We start from the raw sequence: 16,895 nt of genomic DNA, 5'->3' as shown, positions 1-16,895 counted from the left end.
AAACGCGTACGTATTCATTACCAGCGATGGCGAGGCATGACAGAAACTCTGACCAGAGAGTTTTTTATCGTTGCTAGTCTGCACTTGACCGCGTAAGTGTTCAGTTGCGAGTAGTCAGTTGCGAGTTGCACTCATTCGGCAGTAGTTGTAGCGAGTGGACGGTTGTACTGAGCGGGTGTCAGCATGCGTCGGCGGCGTGCTCTCCTTCCGTCTCTGGTCACGATTCAGGACATGGTATATTGTTTTAGAAGGTAATGAAGCAGCATTGCGCTCAGCTAATAACATATGTTAATTGTAATTAATTTGCTCAAGAATTGCCCCAATAATAATTTTCTTATAAAGTAACTATTTTAAACAAAAAGATTCATTTCAAATCAAGTAATACTTCCTATGCATTCCCTCCAAGAATTAAAATTAAACAAGGGCCAGCATTGCACGGAGCTGTGCCGAAAAATAAGAGCAGATATTGATGGAGTTTACTGATGTAAGAATTTTGATTTTTGTGTTCAGGTTTAATTATTGCACAGGCCCGAAGGTCAGCGCCGCTGCCCTTATAAAATTTGTCAGGTTTAATTATTTGTGTTCAGATGTTACACATAGTTTATGCTTCATTATTTAATTAATTTTATTGTGGGTTTAATGAGCAATCTTCATTAGTTAATGTTTGTGGGGAGTTTACATTTGGGCCATTATTATTCTTAATTTTGCAAGCAGGTTACGCTTGGTTCATTTTTATTATGCAGTTTTGTGGGAATATAACATTTCACTTAACATTGACTTTTATATTCTTGCTGGGAGGTTACAATTTCACATTTATTGACTTTTAAGATTTTTGTGCAGGGAGGTTACAAGATAAAACCTTTGTGTTGAGCCGTCAAGTACTCTGAAATCTGTTTTTACTCACTTTTGCTAAACAGAAAAATCTTCCTACCTTTTTTTTAATATTTATATTTACGGCTGAAATCATCGGTGCTGTAACCACTTTATTATCGCTGATTCCCTGTTCTGCATTAACTGTTTCAATTAGTTCGGGTCCGTTTGTCATCAGAAGATCTAATATGTTATCGCCATTAGTCAGTTCTCTGTTTAAGTGCTCAAGGTAGTTTTCAGATAATGCACTTAAAAAAATTTCACTGGCTTCTTTGTCCCTGCCACGCGTTATAAACGTTTGAGTCTCACAGTCTATATCTGGTAAATTAAAATCTCTACCCAGAACCTATAACATGGTCGGGAAATCTACTCGAAATATTTTCCAAATTTTCCTTCAGGTGTTCTGCCACAACAGCTGCTCATGAGACATTCAGTTACCATGTTTGCGCCCGCTTTAACCGTGGCCTTCACCAAAATTATTTCACATTTCGGATCTCCGTCATTTCCTTCGATACTATTGCACTTTTTATCGCTATAAACACGACTCCCCCTTCACTGTCCAGCCTGTCTCTGCAGTATACATTCCAGTCTGAGTTTAGAGTTTCATTACTGTTTACAATTAGTTTCAGCCAACTTTCCGTCCCTATTACTACGTGGGCATTGTAACCGTTTATTAATGAGAGCAGTTCTGGGAGTTTCTATAGTCGCTCCTGCAATTTACTATTATCACATTAATATTGTCATTTCCTGTTGCGTCTTGCCTACTGATATCTTGTCGCGTCTCAGGAGGCGTCTTGTCGGGCCTAGGGAGGGAATTCTCTAACCTAAAAGACCCACATGTGCACTCCACACATACTCCGCTACCCTTGTAGCCGCTTTCTGCGTGTAGTGCATGCCTGATCTATTCAGGGAGACCCTACATTTCTCCACCCGATAGCGGAGATCGAGAAATTTGCACCACAGAACTCCACAGAATCGTCTGAGCCTCTGATTTAAGCCTTCCACTCGGCTCCAAACCAAAGGACTGCGATCGGTTCTGGGAACGGCACTACAAATAGTTAGCTCAGATTCCACCCCGCCAGTGAGGCTATCCACCCTTACTAACTCCACCAACCGACTGTATGAACTGAGAATGACCTCTGAACGCAGACGGCAGGAGTCATTGGTGCCGACATGAGCAACAATTTGCAGTCGGGTGCACCCAGTACTCTCTATCGCCACCGGCAGGGCTTTCTCCACATCTCAGGTGAGACTCCCCCCCCCCCCCCCCCCGGCAAGCAGACAGAGTGAACACAGGCCTTCTTCCCCGACCTTTCCGCTATTTCCCTAAGGGGCTCCATCACCCGGCTAACATTGAAACTCCCAGTCACTAACAGACCCCTCCCCTCCTGTGCCTGCTCGGACCTTGCTGAAGGAGTGACCACATGTCCACTCACAGGCAGAGCGGGCGATGCCACACGGCCAGCCTCCTCATTGACTCTCCGCCGCGTGGGACGCGAATGCCATTGAACCCGCCACTCCCCTTGGGGAGAGGGTGGCCCAACTGCGCCCAGTACCCGTGAAGATGTCTCGACAGCAGGGACCCTGGGTGAAGCATGTACACCTGGGGTGTACCATGCGACGCACCAGACTCCCCACTGCCGCTACACTCAAAGGCAGCAGCCAGAAGACAGCTGACCGCGGCCATCAGCACGTTCAGCACGTTCAGCTGTTCGCAAACAGTGGCCAGCTCCTCCTGCGTCCATACGCAGCAGTAAAACATCCTATCCATCCTAAGAAATCAACAATTTACTTTACAGAGTTAAGTAATCAACTCTTAACTAGACTGCTAATTCACTAACGGCGACTGATAACTGACTAAACTGTAGTTACTAGACACTTCTTGTTGGAAACAATGAAAATAAGCTTCTTTCAGATACTATTTCATTACAGAAGTTACTTCTACATCTGACGATGATTCTTCCTGCAAGGTAACATGATGCATCCTCCCTGCCAAAAAGTCCTCAGTCCCATCACAAATTTCACTTGATACCCCATATGATCATACTTTTGACAATAAACGTAGGTGTGAAACTGAGTCAAAGGCTTTTTGGAAATCAAGAATTGTTGCATCTACGTGACTGCCTTGATCCAAAGCTTTCAGTATATTATATGAGAAAAGTGCGAGTTGGGTTTCACATGAACGATGTTTTCAGAAACCATTCTGGTTGGCATTAAGGTGGTAATTCTGTTCAAGATACCTCATTATGTTTGAGCTCAAAATATATTCTAAGATTGCATAACAAGTCGACATCAAGGACACTGGACAGTAATTTTGTGTATCCCTTCTAATACCCTTCTTGTAGATGGGTGTGACCTATACATTTCTCCAAGAACTGGACATGGTATTCTGCTCGAGGGATCTATGGTACATTATAGTTAGAAGTGGGGCTAACTCAGCCGCAAGTTCAGTATAGCATCTGACAGGAATTCCATCAGGCCTCTTTAGCTTCTTTCAATTTTAACGATTCACGCTATTTCTCAACACCACCGGCACTAATACTTATTTCATTCATATTTTCAGGGATACAAGGATTAAATTGGGACAATTCTGCTGGGCTTTCCTCTGTAAAGGAACATTTGAAAATGGAGTTAAGCATTTCAGTGTTTGCTTTGCTATCCTCAATTTCAGTTCTTGTCTCATTCGCTACGGACTGGACAATAACTTTGGTGCCACTAGTAGCCTTAACATACGACCATAATTTCTTTGGGCTTTATGAAATATCATTTGACAGTATTCTACTATGGTAGTCGTTGAAGGTATCACTCTCTCTTGACAGCCAAACACGTTTCATTCAGTATCTCACTACCTACAGCCCTACAAATTGTTTTACTACTATTATGTAATAATCTGTGTTTCTTTAGAAGTTTAGTTTACAGTAGCTGTATACCATGGAGGTTCCCTCCCATTATGAACTCTCCTACTGGGTACATATCTGTCCAGTATGTGGTCAACTATTCTTTTAGACTTGAGCCATAGTTTTTCTAAATCCTCCTTCCCTGTGCTGAAGCTTCAGGTTTCTCACTGAGATATGGCACTGCTGATTTTTATCTAGTTTACTGAAAATATGTATCTTTCTACTTGCTTTAGTTATCCTATGTGCTTTGGTAGTCATTCTTGCTGGAATCGCATCATGGTCACTGATACCAGTTTCGGCGTGTACATCCTCAAAGAGGTCAGGTTTATTTGTTGCCATTAGATCCAACACATTTCCGTCATGAGTGGCGTTCTTAATTGTCTTTTGTAGGTAGTGTCCAGAGAAGACACTTAGACTAACACAACTGTAATTTTTCTAATTAATTGTCGGATTGTTAAAGACTCCACCGATGATTACAGTATGACTGGGGAACTTGTGTACAAGTGAACTGATGCTTTCTCCAAAGTGTACCGAGCGAGGTGGCGCAGTGGTTAGCACAATAGACTGGCATTCGGGAGGGCGACGGTTCAAACCTGCGTTTCCCGTGATATGCCTAAATCGCTTCAGGCAAATGCCGAGATGGTTCCTTTGAAAGAGCACGGCCGTTCTCCTTCCCCATCCGATAGGACCGATGACCTCACTTTTTGGCTCCCTCCTCCGAATCAACCAACCGTCCCGAGTTCGAGTCTCGGTCCGGCACACAGTTTTAATCTGCCAGGAAGTTTCACATCAGCGCACACTCCGCTGCAGAGTGAAATCTCCTTCTGGAACCGTCTCTAAAGTTTATGGTTACTTCACTTTCTGTACGGATCCTATTTAATACCAAATGTAGCAAGGTGTGTGTGTGTGTGTGTGTGTGTGTGTGTGTGTGTGTGTGTGTGTGTGAGAGAGAGAGAGAGAGAGAGAGAGAGAGAGAGAGAGAGAGAGAGAGGGAGAGAGAAAGAAGTTACACTTTTTTCCTCTGACGATTTTCAATATATAATAGGTAATGGGACTGAAGTGTTGTTTACATTGTAACTTTGGCTTTTAATATTTTGACAGATGTTTTTGTGTCATATCTTTGTGAATTCAGGGATATCTTTGTGCAATGTCAGTGGGTTGTTTGAGTCGGGTGCAGAGAGTGGGAAGGGGTTGATGCTGCTGTATGAGTTATTGTTTATTTTTTTTTAGTAAAGTGAGATATGACAGCTAGCAAAATGAGTGAGCGAAAATTTACGAGAGGCTTGAGGAAACCAGGGATGGCGGCACAGCTTCGCGAGACTGTTTCGCAGGCTGTTCGCGAGAGCACTGTTTTGGTAATGATCTCATTGTTTATAAACATACTATTGGTATAGAATATCGTCCCTATAGGTTTATATGCAGCTGCATGCCAAAGCTTATATTGTGTTTAATTATTCCTGCGTATTGCGGCTATGTTATCTGCATTTAACGTGGATAATGTTAGACTGTAGCGGAGTTTTGTGTCGTTTCTATGTACGATAATTGTCAGTGTTGTCTAACTCTCCTTTAAATGTTAACTAAGATGGTAAATAAATCAGATAATTGATCCCTATAGTATAAACATTAGGTGCGGAATGTGTTCAATAAAAAGAAAAACAGTACCGGTAGATACTGACCCAACCATGAGCATAATGCTAGCATTATTCTTTACAAATTTAGTTGTGCGATAAACAGTGTGATGATGAATAAAACCTTTGTGGGTATTAATGTTAATTGTGTTTGGCTGATGATGTTTTAATTTCTACTTCCAAATATTACACTTTATTTACATTATACCGGCTCAAGGATGTGCTCGAAACCGTACCATTAACAACGATAAACTGCCAACATTCGTAGTAACTAGTCACGGTAGGAAGGTGAGATTGTCATTGAAAGAGCAACAAATGTTACCTTCAATATATATCATCGTCTGTGATGTTTAATGGAAATGGTCCAGTTTTTTTCCCCTGCGAAATACACACGATACGCTAGTTGACATATGACAAGAGTCTTCTCCATTGCCGGCAATGTTAACATGCTTTCTGAAATAAGTGAGTACTTAACTGTGCACACTTTTAGTTGCAGGGATGGTAAGGGTAACGTTCGAGCTCTTAGGTCAATTTCTAAATTAAACCTCCTGCTCAAAACAATACCAATGAAAATGTAATTTTTATTAGTAGTGGTTGGAACGTAAAAGCCAAACGTACGTTTGAGGTACCATATTTCTCAGAGGGTGTACGTCTTCATTAAAATGAGTATAATATGAGCTTTTCTGTGCTGTGTGTATAATTGAGCACATTTTTCCGTTTCCTTAGGAACTGAACTAAAGATTGTTGCTTATAGTCAGAAATATTTTAGTATCTTACTGTGTACTGTGGTCTAATGTTATTGTTGTTAATCTACAACTAGATTGCCTAATGTCAAATGTCCATTACACAGTCTGCAAAAAGGATGATGTTGGTGAGTGTGACAATATTGAAATGAATTTGTAGTACAATTATATTAGTAAATATAAGATATTTGTCTTCAAAAGTGTACTAAGTGTAGTCAACTGAAGTAAGACCTGCTCAGATTATCTTTCGGATTATTCCATGTCAGATCAGCACAGGGCCTAAACCTCACCATCTCAGATTTTTTTGAAATTTGGCACAGGTTTTCTGTTGGCATAGCTTAGAAAATTATTAAGTTTTACTGATATATGTCAACTCGTTCCATAAGTGGTTCCAAAAACAGGGAATGGCAGGTTTTAGAACTGCTGTAGAAGCTATCCTAATTGAGCTACGGACCTGGGATGAATTCCATTTCACAGCATTTTTCATGCCGTTTCCTGTGATGTGGAATAATATATAGTAGGGGTACTGTAAGAAAATTCTCTTCAAAACACAATAAAAATTTAATTTAATCTTTTTTCAAAAAGTACATATTTTAAAATTTAATCCATGAGTAGCTAGTATTGTTGTAAATCACAGGCGAAAATTTAAATTTGGGAGGGTCATCAGAGGCGTCCGATCCCACCCACCTGTTGTGACCAGTGCCATAAGGGTCTTGTGATGTGTGACATCATTATGGTGTGGAGTTTAGTTTAACAGCTGGTTTTGTGTAGTGAGCTTGTTACTTGTGAACTGGTATTAATGATTACTTATTGTTTAAGCCAAATATTTAGCACTTCAGTAAAACAAGGTGTTACTGAAAGCTGTAAAGTGTCTTAAAATCAATCATGAGAATGTATAAGTTACTGGCTAGTTTGTAACAAGTGATTTTCTGTTTTAACATTAAGTGTGTTTGAGGGTTTTTCCCTCAAGATGGAAAATGACACATTGTCCCCAAGATGGAAACAGACACATTGAGAATACAGTGGTGCAGTCTGTTATGGAAAAGAAGTCACTTTGTTAGCAACAGCAGAGAGCTCAGACATCATGGATCTCTGATTTGTATTTGCAAATATTCAGTGGTTCAAAAATATGTGATAAATATCGGAGAAAAATTACTGTGTTAAAAATGCACGCTTCCTAACTGACATAAATGTTGAACATTATCATTCTCACTCAGAAACATTCCTACACAGTGATACGGAATTTATAACTACTTCATAGGTTGTTCAGTTGCTTAATATGCCTCGTGAATAGTTGGCCAAAGAGAAAAATGAAATACAAGGAATATCACACATTGAAAGTAAGAAAAATTTTCAGTACTATGGAACATAAACTTTTTCTGCTTCTGCCGAAAGTTTGTCATCAGAAAGTAATAGTGATGTTGAGAAATGTGAAGTTGTAAATAACAGGAGCATTAGAAAAATAATGCGTGAATTCAATATGCCGAACTACATGGCCGGGCAGTCAAATAGAATTCTGAAAGACCTTTTGGAAGGTCCTGATTTAAAATCAGGGAAAAACTTCCCAATAGAGACTGCGGGACTTGTCTCTTCATTTTATGAATGATGTACTTAGTAGGGGAATATCAGGTATTGAAGACTGTGTGACATTTACTGAATCAGATGCAAGTAAATCAGAGATTTTGAAGAGACTCATATTGTGTAAACCTTGAAGCCACAACCAAAAATTTTAAAGGTAAATTTTCCAGCACAAAAATAGGTTTATTTAAAATTTGCTAATTGAGATCTAAACATGGTTCATTAGCTGTTTGAGTCACTAGAGCACAACACCGTTGTGGTATATATAGTTTTCAAACAAAACTCAAAGCTTTTCTGACAGCCGAATTTCAAAACCTTCCAAAAAAGTTATTGTGTTTTCAGATCGTTCTGCTGTCCAATACAAAAACAAAAAGAACTTCTAAACCTCTGTTTTCATGAGGAAGATTTTAAAATGCAAACAGAGTGGCACTTTCTTGCCACAACACATGGCAAAGGAGCCAGTGATGGTGTTGGAGGATCTGGAAAGAGACTGGCAGCTTGTGCCAGTTTGCAAAGACCCTATGAAAACCAAATACGAACCCCACTGCAACTTTTTGAATGGGCCGTAGGAAATATTACCAATGTAGGCTTTGCATATTCAGCTCAGGAAGACTATGTTGAATCAGAATGCTTCTTGAAAAATCACTTTGAACAAGTATTGACTATCAAAGGAACTCATCAATACTGAAAATTTGTTCCAAAAACTGGATCAAAAATATTGGTGAAAAACTTTTTTTTGGATTCAGAAGTTTGCGAAAAGGAAATCTCCTGGTAGACTAAAATTAGCAGACATATCAGGCTTCATCACTGTTGTCTGTCAAGCAAAGGGATGGCTCGGGTATGTCTTACAGAAAAACGAAGCACATTATGAAGTAAAAATAACTTTTCTCCATCCAGCTGGGCCATCTGCAACCTTCTCAGATCTAAGAAATGCTGATATTTCTTCAGTTTCAACATTTTGTTGAAAGGGAACCATCAACCTTATTTGAATTTCTTAATGTGTTTATTAATGATTCTGTGAACAGTTGCTGATATTCTGTGGGTATCAGTAACACACATTCTGGTGGAAGTAAATCCTGTGGCTCCTACTGGAAGAAGTTATACTCGATGTGGAAGTTGTGTGTACCAAACAAATGAAGCCTTTTCTAATTTAAAATGATAAACAAATCCTATTACGTAATAGTTGGTGTTATCATACAATATTTATTTATCTTTATTTGATTGAACAGTGTTCATGTTATTTTCATGAAAATGTCAATATCATTAATTTAATAATTAACATGAGAACAAAGTTGAATTAGTGGAAAGAGAGCTTCAGTCTTAATTATTTTTACTAATGAAGATATCATTCCAAGTTTATATTTTTGTCTGTGATTTACAATAATACTAGCTACTCATGGTATAAATTTGGAAATTTTAAAATATATACTTTTCGAAAAGAATTAAATTAAAATTTAAAATTTTGTTTCAAGAATAATTTTCACATGTTAGCCTATATATTATTGTGTACCATAAAAAAGGGCATGAAAAATGTTGCAAAAAGGCATTTATCCCAGGTCTAGTTCAATTAGGAAAGCGTCTACAGTCAGTCTAAAAGCTGCCATTCCCTGTTTTTGAGCCCATTTATGATAACTTTATAGCTCTGTAATCCATAAATGAGTTGACATACCTCAGTAAAATTTCATGTTTTTCTGAGTCTGTACCAATAGGACAGCTGTGTCAAATTGCAAGAAAATATGAGATGGTGAGGTATAAAATGATCTTTTTCTGTTTTGATTTGACATGTAAATAATCTGTCTCACCAAATTTATGAAACCATTAAAAAGATTGCAACAAAATTCTGCTTCTACATAGTTAAATTTTTGAGTTTTCTGCCATTTAGTTAACTGCAGTGTTATTTCAATATTAAAGAAAATTATGTAGTGTACAGATTTTCTCCTAAATTGTCTTTGTAAATAAATAATAAAAAATAATTGAAGACAGAAAGAATTATTTGTCATGCAACACAGAAAATCAAAGGAACAACAGTAATTTTTGTTACTTAATGGTGACACATTATCAAATGGAAAGTTACAAACTATAAAAATTTTTTGGAAATTTGTGCTAAGAGCCTATGTGACCAAACTGCTGAGGTCATTGGTCCCTAAGCTTACATGCTACTGAATTTAACTTAAACTAACACACACCCATGCCCAAGGGAAGACTCGAACCTCCGACAGGAGGAGCTGCGTGAACCGTGACAAGGCGCCTCAGACTGCATGGCTACCCTGCGCGGCTATAAAACAAGATTTGATCAAGGACAAAAACAGCTTCCGTATATCCCACATTATACAGTACATAGTTAGTTACTTGTGCCTTATCAATGCATGTCAAGCTATTTAGATTCTGGAGGAGCTCCCAGTATTACATAGTGCAAATGAATACCATCATCTCTTCCATCTGAGAACAACTTCCCCAATTACTTAGAGACATTGGCTGTGCTTGTTAAGAGTCCTCTTTTCTTTCCGGACAGTTTATTTTATATTAGCTCATTTTTGAAAATGTAAAAAACAAATAAAATAAATAATTTGCTCTATAGTCACGCATTGAATTAAAATACAGTAAAGTTGCTCACAAAGGATTACAATCATATCTGTTGCATTTTTAACTATAGAGGCTTTACACACACACACACACACACACACACACACACACACACACAGTAGAACATCTGTGTAACAGTAGTTTGAGTTCATCATTGTGTGGGGGTAACATGCCAAAACAGAAATTAAGATGTATTTAAAAAACAAATATTTATTCGATTTGAGGTGGGGGGGCTCATAGCTTTTTTATTTTTTATAATTTTAAACAAATCTAATTTTGTAGTAGTAGGTATCTTGCTCCAACGTTATATACCCTTTCACACTTCCACCCCACCACCAGCACTCCACCCTCCCCAAATCATTATATTTCATTCACAGGATCATGTAAAAGAAGAATGCTTGTACAATTAATTTTGTGCATGCCTAATCTCTTTTGTTTCATAACCACAAGTTCTGTGCGGCACCTGCATAGGAGCAGGTGGTATGGTCTTCAAATATTCTTAGAATATAGGTAACTGAACTGTTACATGAAAAAAAAATATGAACAAACACATACCTTAAATTCTTGATTTGTGTGGCCATGGTGTCTGTAGTTGCTTTATAATTCTTGAGGGTATTTTTGTTCTGTCATTGCAACTACAAAAATGTGTGATTTTTTTTCACCAGGCGCATTTCGCTTTATTGAGGTAAAGCATCATCAGCATCACTAATGGTGCTTTACCTCAATAAAGCAAATCGCGTGTAGTGGGGAAAAAAAATGACAGAACAAAAATACCCTCAAGAAACACATACCACTGAGTCAAAAAATACTGCTGCAGTTGGAGGAGAATAACACATCCCACTGGTAAAGAATCTGCCAATACCAAGACAAAATGCAATGGTGATATCTAATAATGAAGAAATTCTCATTAGCATAATATTAATGTGAATCATAGCAGAATGTAAGAAGAATTGACAGGGTGGCTTCCGTAGCTTTCACATTAGAGATGGTATACTGGATTGTAGCAGTTCCAGAAAATTATGAGAGCGTTCTGCTAGGTACTCTCGAAAACTTTTGATTTCTGTTCCCGAATGTGCATGGAGGGCACATACATGTTGCTGAGTGTGGACTACTCATAATAAACTACAGAAAGAATGAAGACCTTGACTGTGCCAAAACTAATCTTATTGCCAAAACTAACCGTAGCCATGACTATAATGATAACAGAGACAAGGGAAAATTGAACTTTGGCTGTCATAGTCATAGGAGTTGTGGATTACTGCAAAAGTGGATATATGTACCATTACTAAAAACAGTGATGGATGTAGCAAATGTTAAAAGTCTGGTTAATGACAGAAAAGGAGATTTTCATGAAGTGAATATAGTATTGCGGAAAGAATGTACTGAAACTGGAGTAAGGTGTCTGATGGAAACAGAAGAAGTAAACCACTCCCAAAAATCAGTCAGTCAGAGAAAATGATTAGCCCTGACAGAGTACTCCAGAATGTCTGAAGAGTCTAGGTTACAGAGGAAAATCATTTCTAGCGAAACATTACATAGAGAGTATTGAAATATTAATATTCCCAACACGTGTCAATTGAGGACACCCTCAAATCCCCGAAGTGTGCTACCTTTATTAATGATCATCAGTTCCTGAAACTTAACGTCTCTGATCATACCATTCATATTTTGAGGCCTGAAACAGATACAATCACTTATATCCTATCTCAGTGGTATCGAATTTTGTCGCTGCTGTGGCCAAGTCATCATCAGAACCTCGAGGTGTTACTCTCTCCATTTCTCTGATCTTGAACTATGGTAATTGTGGAAGCAAATTGACCCTTGAGGGGGTAAAAGTCTAGAATAGGGCCAGTAGTGTACTTCCGTGTTCCATGGAGGAATGTTGTCGTTGCTTGCCATGAGGCATTATGGCAATAAAAGGTGTGTCAGCTGTTTGTGGTACACAGGCAATGAGAGGGCAGCAAGCAGAAGACATTTTTCAAAGTAATGCGTTCAAAAGAAAGGGTGAAACATTGCCATAAATGAAGATTATAAATTTAATTCCTCTTCCAGATATTTAAACTGTGCCAGTATTTGTAAATCAAGGACAGTGTCAAAAAAGCAGTGAGATATTTCTCTTCTCTGTGTCACTACACAGTTGATCTGTGTGAGCACACTGAGTAAGTGGATCAATGTTTTTAAATTAAATATCGGGAGAAAGTATGTGGATCACTGATTTTTGATTACATCATGGGAGAAGGTCAGTGGATCAGTGTCTTAATTAAATCATGGGAGAAGGTAAGTGGATCAGTTTTTATTAATAGACTGAATGTGCAACTCTGTTATTAATAACATTGACCACCTACCTTCTCTCATGATTGAGTTAAAAAACATTGATCCACTCACACCTGAGCGGTGGCTTTTGCTGCACTTCTGGAGTATTCCATCCTCACAAACTTTTGACTCTTTTTAAGTGTCAGTTCACCACCACATTTGTTACATTTTGGTCTCTCTGCAGTTGATCCATGAGACATGCACCAACAACTGACATCACAATGCAGAACTAAATCCCTGAAATCAGTTAACTTTGTAGCATTCACTACTGCAATAAAAATGTATATCTCGAAACTCATTGAACAGCAAGCAAGGCAGTGGCTTCAGATTTGGCACTAGAAATACATTGCCTGTATTCTCGCTTTTCATTGGTCATGTCAAAAAATCATCCTGTTGGCTACATGAAACTGATGCATTGCTGACATATAAGCAGGAGTTAAGCACCACCGTGACTCTATGGCCCTGATTTAGGCTTTAGCCCATGAGGGAGATAAGCCCTCACCTCCCTCTTTCTCTGAAAGGCAATTCTTAGCATCCGAGTTGGAACTAAAGTGATGAGTATTTCAATATATCACTTCTCCTTTCCAAATTTTCGAAACATACAACTTAGTAATATTTATCAAGGTTTAACTACTTTGCTTATTCTCATTTCTCTAATTGCAGCAGTTTCATTTTTCAAATGAAACCCACATCAGTAGTGATTAAGTGTTTCCTTATTCTTGAATAATGTAATTCTTCTTTTCCTAATATAGATGTACTGTACTTTTGCGGCAGTCATGTTAACATAAAATTTCTGTTTGAACAGTAGCTAATCTCATACTAACGAACAGTTTTAACATTAATTCTCTCATCTTTCTTCATTACCATTGTTGTCTTTCACATCCACAGAGTACATAGGTATGGAGTACTCTGGATCCACCTTTGGCACTCCTATGGACATTGATAGTTCCATTCAACACCTGATGTGACATAGGTATTTATGCTGTTGAACTCCATTCAACACATTCTGCCCAAGGCATACCTCAAACAAATACTAAAAATAGAAAACAAATATCTGATCATGTATAGTATACCATCTTCATATAAATAGCAGCTTTATGGTCCAGTTTCATCGCATTTAATTACTATTGAAATTATAATAAAATTATTTATATACATGCTTGCTCATTTTTAGATGACAGGGTACATAAATTTTTACACTTCTAATGCTTATGAGAAAAATCCTGAATTTAATTCAGAATTATGTATCCTCGCAACCCCCCCCCCCCCCTCCCCTCCTTGTATGGTTCCTGCAACATCATCTCCAGAGAAGCAATGTCCCCCTCCAGTGTCTACTGATGCAGGGTCAAACTTCTCCCTGGAAATCCATAGGCCAGTGACATGATACTACTCAGTGACTGAAGAAACCATGGACTGCAGGTCTCAGGACTGCTGGCTCCTTTTCACTTCCTATACTCACAGCGTATAAGCTCTCACAAGAGCCCTAACTCTAAAGAAGTTAAGGAGAAAATGCAGAAAATTCAGACATTGTGAGAGAAGGATACTCTGTTAACCCTGGAGATGACAGGTCTCTCCACGCCATAAGACTCAGAACCAGTTTCGTCACTGTTGTTCAATGCTCACATGGCGCAGATGGTGTTACTGCGGTGTGACCTGTCCTCTTAGGTCCTTCATGTCTAACAAGGCTGCCCTTAAAGCAGTAATTCAATGGAACTGCAAATGTATCGCTGTCACCTGCCAGAGCTGCATCACCAAATGTCTTCCTGTTCCGCGATCTATGTTGCTCTTCTAGAAACGCATTTCACTGATGACTATTCTATAACCCTTTGAGGTTATTGTAACTTATAGAAAGTGTACTGGCCCAGAGAGAGGATCTAGAGGATTTTGTACGTTGGTTTTCACAGATATCGTCAGTGAATGGATTCACTTCCATATCACACTGGAAGTGACAGCAGTGTGAGTGCAAATGACCCAATTAAATACCATTTGCTGTGTCTATTTACTGCCAGCATGGGCATTTATGTACCTTGAGATAGCTACTTTGTCCGCAGCTCGTGGTCGTGCAGTAGCGTTCTCGCTTCCCGCGCCCGGATTCGATTTCCGGCGGGTTCAGGGATTTTCTCTGCCTCATGATGACTGGGTGTTGTGTGATGTCCTTAGGTTAGTTAGGTTTAAGTAGTTCTAAGTTCTAGGGGACTAATGACCATAGATGGTAAGTCCCATAGTGCTCAGAGCCATTTGAACCATAGCTACTTTAATCCAATAACTCCTCCTCTACTTGGGGAATTAAAAACATAAGATCCCATTTGCTGGAGTACCTCGTTGTCAACTAGAGGCCTGTTGCTTGACCAACTTCAGTCTGATCTTAATGTGAGCCTTCTCAGTGACTGTACACCTACCCACTTTCATGGCACCCATGGCACCTTTTTATTTACAGATGTTAATCTCTTTCTCCAATCATGTAGTTTCACTACAGTGGTAGCTATGCCATGTCTTTGTGACATTGATCGCTTTCTGCTGATCATGCCACTTCCCTATCACATTGTGATGGACCAGGTGCCACATTGGGCCCACTGAAGAACCTGCTGGCTTCTGTATACATCTATCCCCATCTTTGTTCTCTCTCAGTGAAATTGTATTGATGAGTTTGTCGGTGATGTCTCCACCGCAACCATCTGTTGCACTGGAATTGCTGCCCCCCTTTCTGTGGGTTACCTCTACCAGCAGTTGGTACTATGTTGGACCAAATATACTGCAACAACTATTTAAGACCATCAGAAAACCTACATCTCAAGTGACATCTTTCACAAACTGCCCTCATCACTTTTAAGTGACTCCGTGCAAAGTCTCACTACCCAATTAAAAACACAGAGACGGAATGGTGGGAGTGATACGTCTCTTCCTGGGCAATTTATACCTCTTTATCCCAGGTGTTGTGGACCAAGTTCTGTAGTCTGTTGATCTGTTAACAGCTGATTTGGGTGTTCTGCTTCATGATGGGATTACTACTGATGCGTTGGTTTTTACTGAAGACCTCATGACGCGCTTTGTTACAGCGTTGGCATCCTCTTTTACCCAGCTTTCTTCCAAATACGTGAAAGACAGTTTGAAGACTTCCACTATCCTGTTCTCCCTATAACCCTTAATTATCTAATTAACCTTTCACTGACTGGGAACTGCTTCAGGTTCAAGACTCACCTCATCATAGAACCCCAGTCCCCAATACATTTGCATTCGGGAGGACGACGGTTCAATCCCGCGTCCGGCCATCCTAATTTAGGTTTTCCGTGATTTCCCTAAATCGCTCCAGGCAAATGCCGGGATGGTTCCTTTCAAAGGGCACGGCCGACTTCCTTCCCCGTCCTTCCCTAATCCGATAAGACCGATGACCTCGCTGTCTGGTCTCCTTCCCCCAAAAACCACCACCACCACCCAATACATTTCAAAACCAGATGATCCAAACTCTTTAAGTGCTGCTCACAGGCTTCTTATACTCAGTGTTCAACTCCATTGGAGTAGAAAGTGTTTTCCCTTCACAATGGGAAGATAATGTCATTATTCTAATCCATAAGCCAGGCAGAAACCCAATGTACACACACAGCTACTTGCCAATTCACCTCACCCATTAGGCTCATCAATGTGCTCTGTAAACTATGGGAAAGGATGGTAGACCAAACATTCAAATTATGGAGCCTTTCATCCCCCTATCAGCCTGACTGAGTGTCAGGTTATTTGGGAAACAGCAAACCGACAGTCTTTTTCTGAATGTCAACAACTCATTGCAGTCATTTTTGACCTGCATGGGCATACAACACAGCTTGACACCATCACATTTTACTAATCCTCCACAACTGAGGCTTTGGAGGCTCCTTACTGCTTTTTATTTTTAAGTTCTTGTCCCTCCTATTGTTTCAAGTTAGAGTAGGTGTGTTAATCTTTCTTATTGCCATCAGTCAGCAAGTGATCTTCTTTGGACTAGTGGTTACACCCATGCTGTGTGTTGACAACTTTTGCATCAATAGCATTGTCTGAACATCAGCTCCATGAAGCCATCCAAAAGGCTGCTGCTTGTACTCTTTCCCATGGCTTCCAATTTTCCTCCAAGAAATGTGGTTCATGCATTTCTGTTGTGCCACAATTCATCCTGACCCATACCTCGGCTTGGATGCTCAGTGCTTGGACATTGTAGCACAATCCCAATTTGGGGCTCCTTGATGATAAAAAAAAACTGACACTGCTGCACTACACTTAGGTGACAAGTCATTGGGGAGTGATGTGTACAT

General features: G+C 39.4%; 1 protein-coding gene across 1 annotated transcript in view; it reads left to right on the top strand.

Annotated features, from left to right (window-relative positions):
- Positions 1-5,007: 5,007 nt before the first annotated feature.
- The window catches only part of LOC126483634 (dedicator of cytokinesis protein 9), a 344,753-nt gene continuing 332,865 nt past the window's right edge, over positions 5,008-16,895 (top strand). The window contains exon 1 of the mRNA XM_050106687.1: positions 5,008-5,122. Within this exon, the coding sequence (XP_049962644.1) occupies positions 5,009-5,122 (114 nt within the window). The 5' untranslated portion in view covers position 5,008. The remainder of the gene's footprint in view (positions 5,123-16,895) is intronic.

This window comes from Schistocerca serialis, chromosome 6 (assembly GCF_023864345.2).
Source record: "Schistocerca serialis cubense isolate TAMUIC-IGC-003099 chromosome 6, iqSchSeri2.2, whole genome shotgun sequence".
Classification (NCBI taxonomy): Eukaryota; Metazoa; Arthropoda; class Insecta; order Orthoptera; family Acrididae; genus Schistocerca; species Schistocerca serialis.
This window is presented reverse-complemented; position numbering and strand designations above follow the sequence as displayed.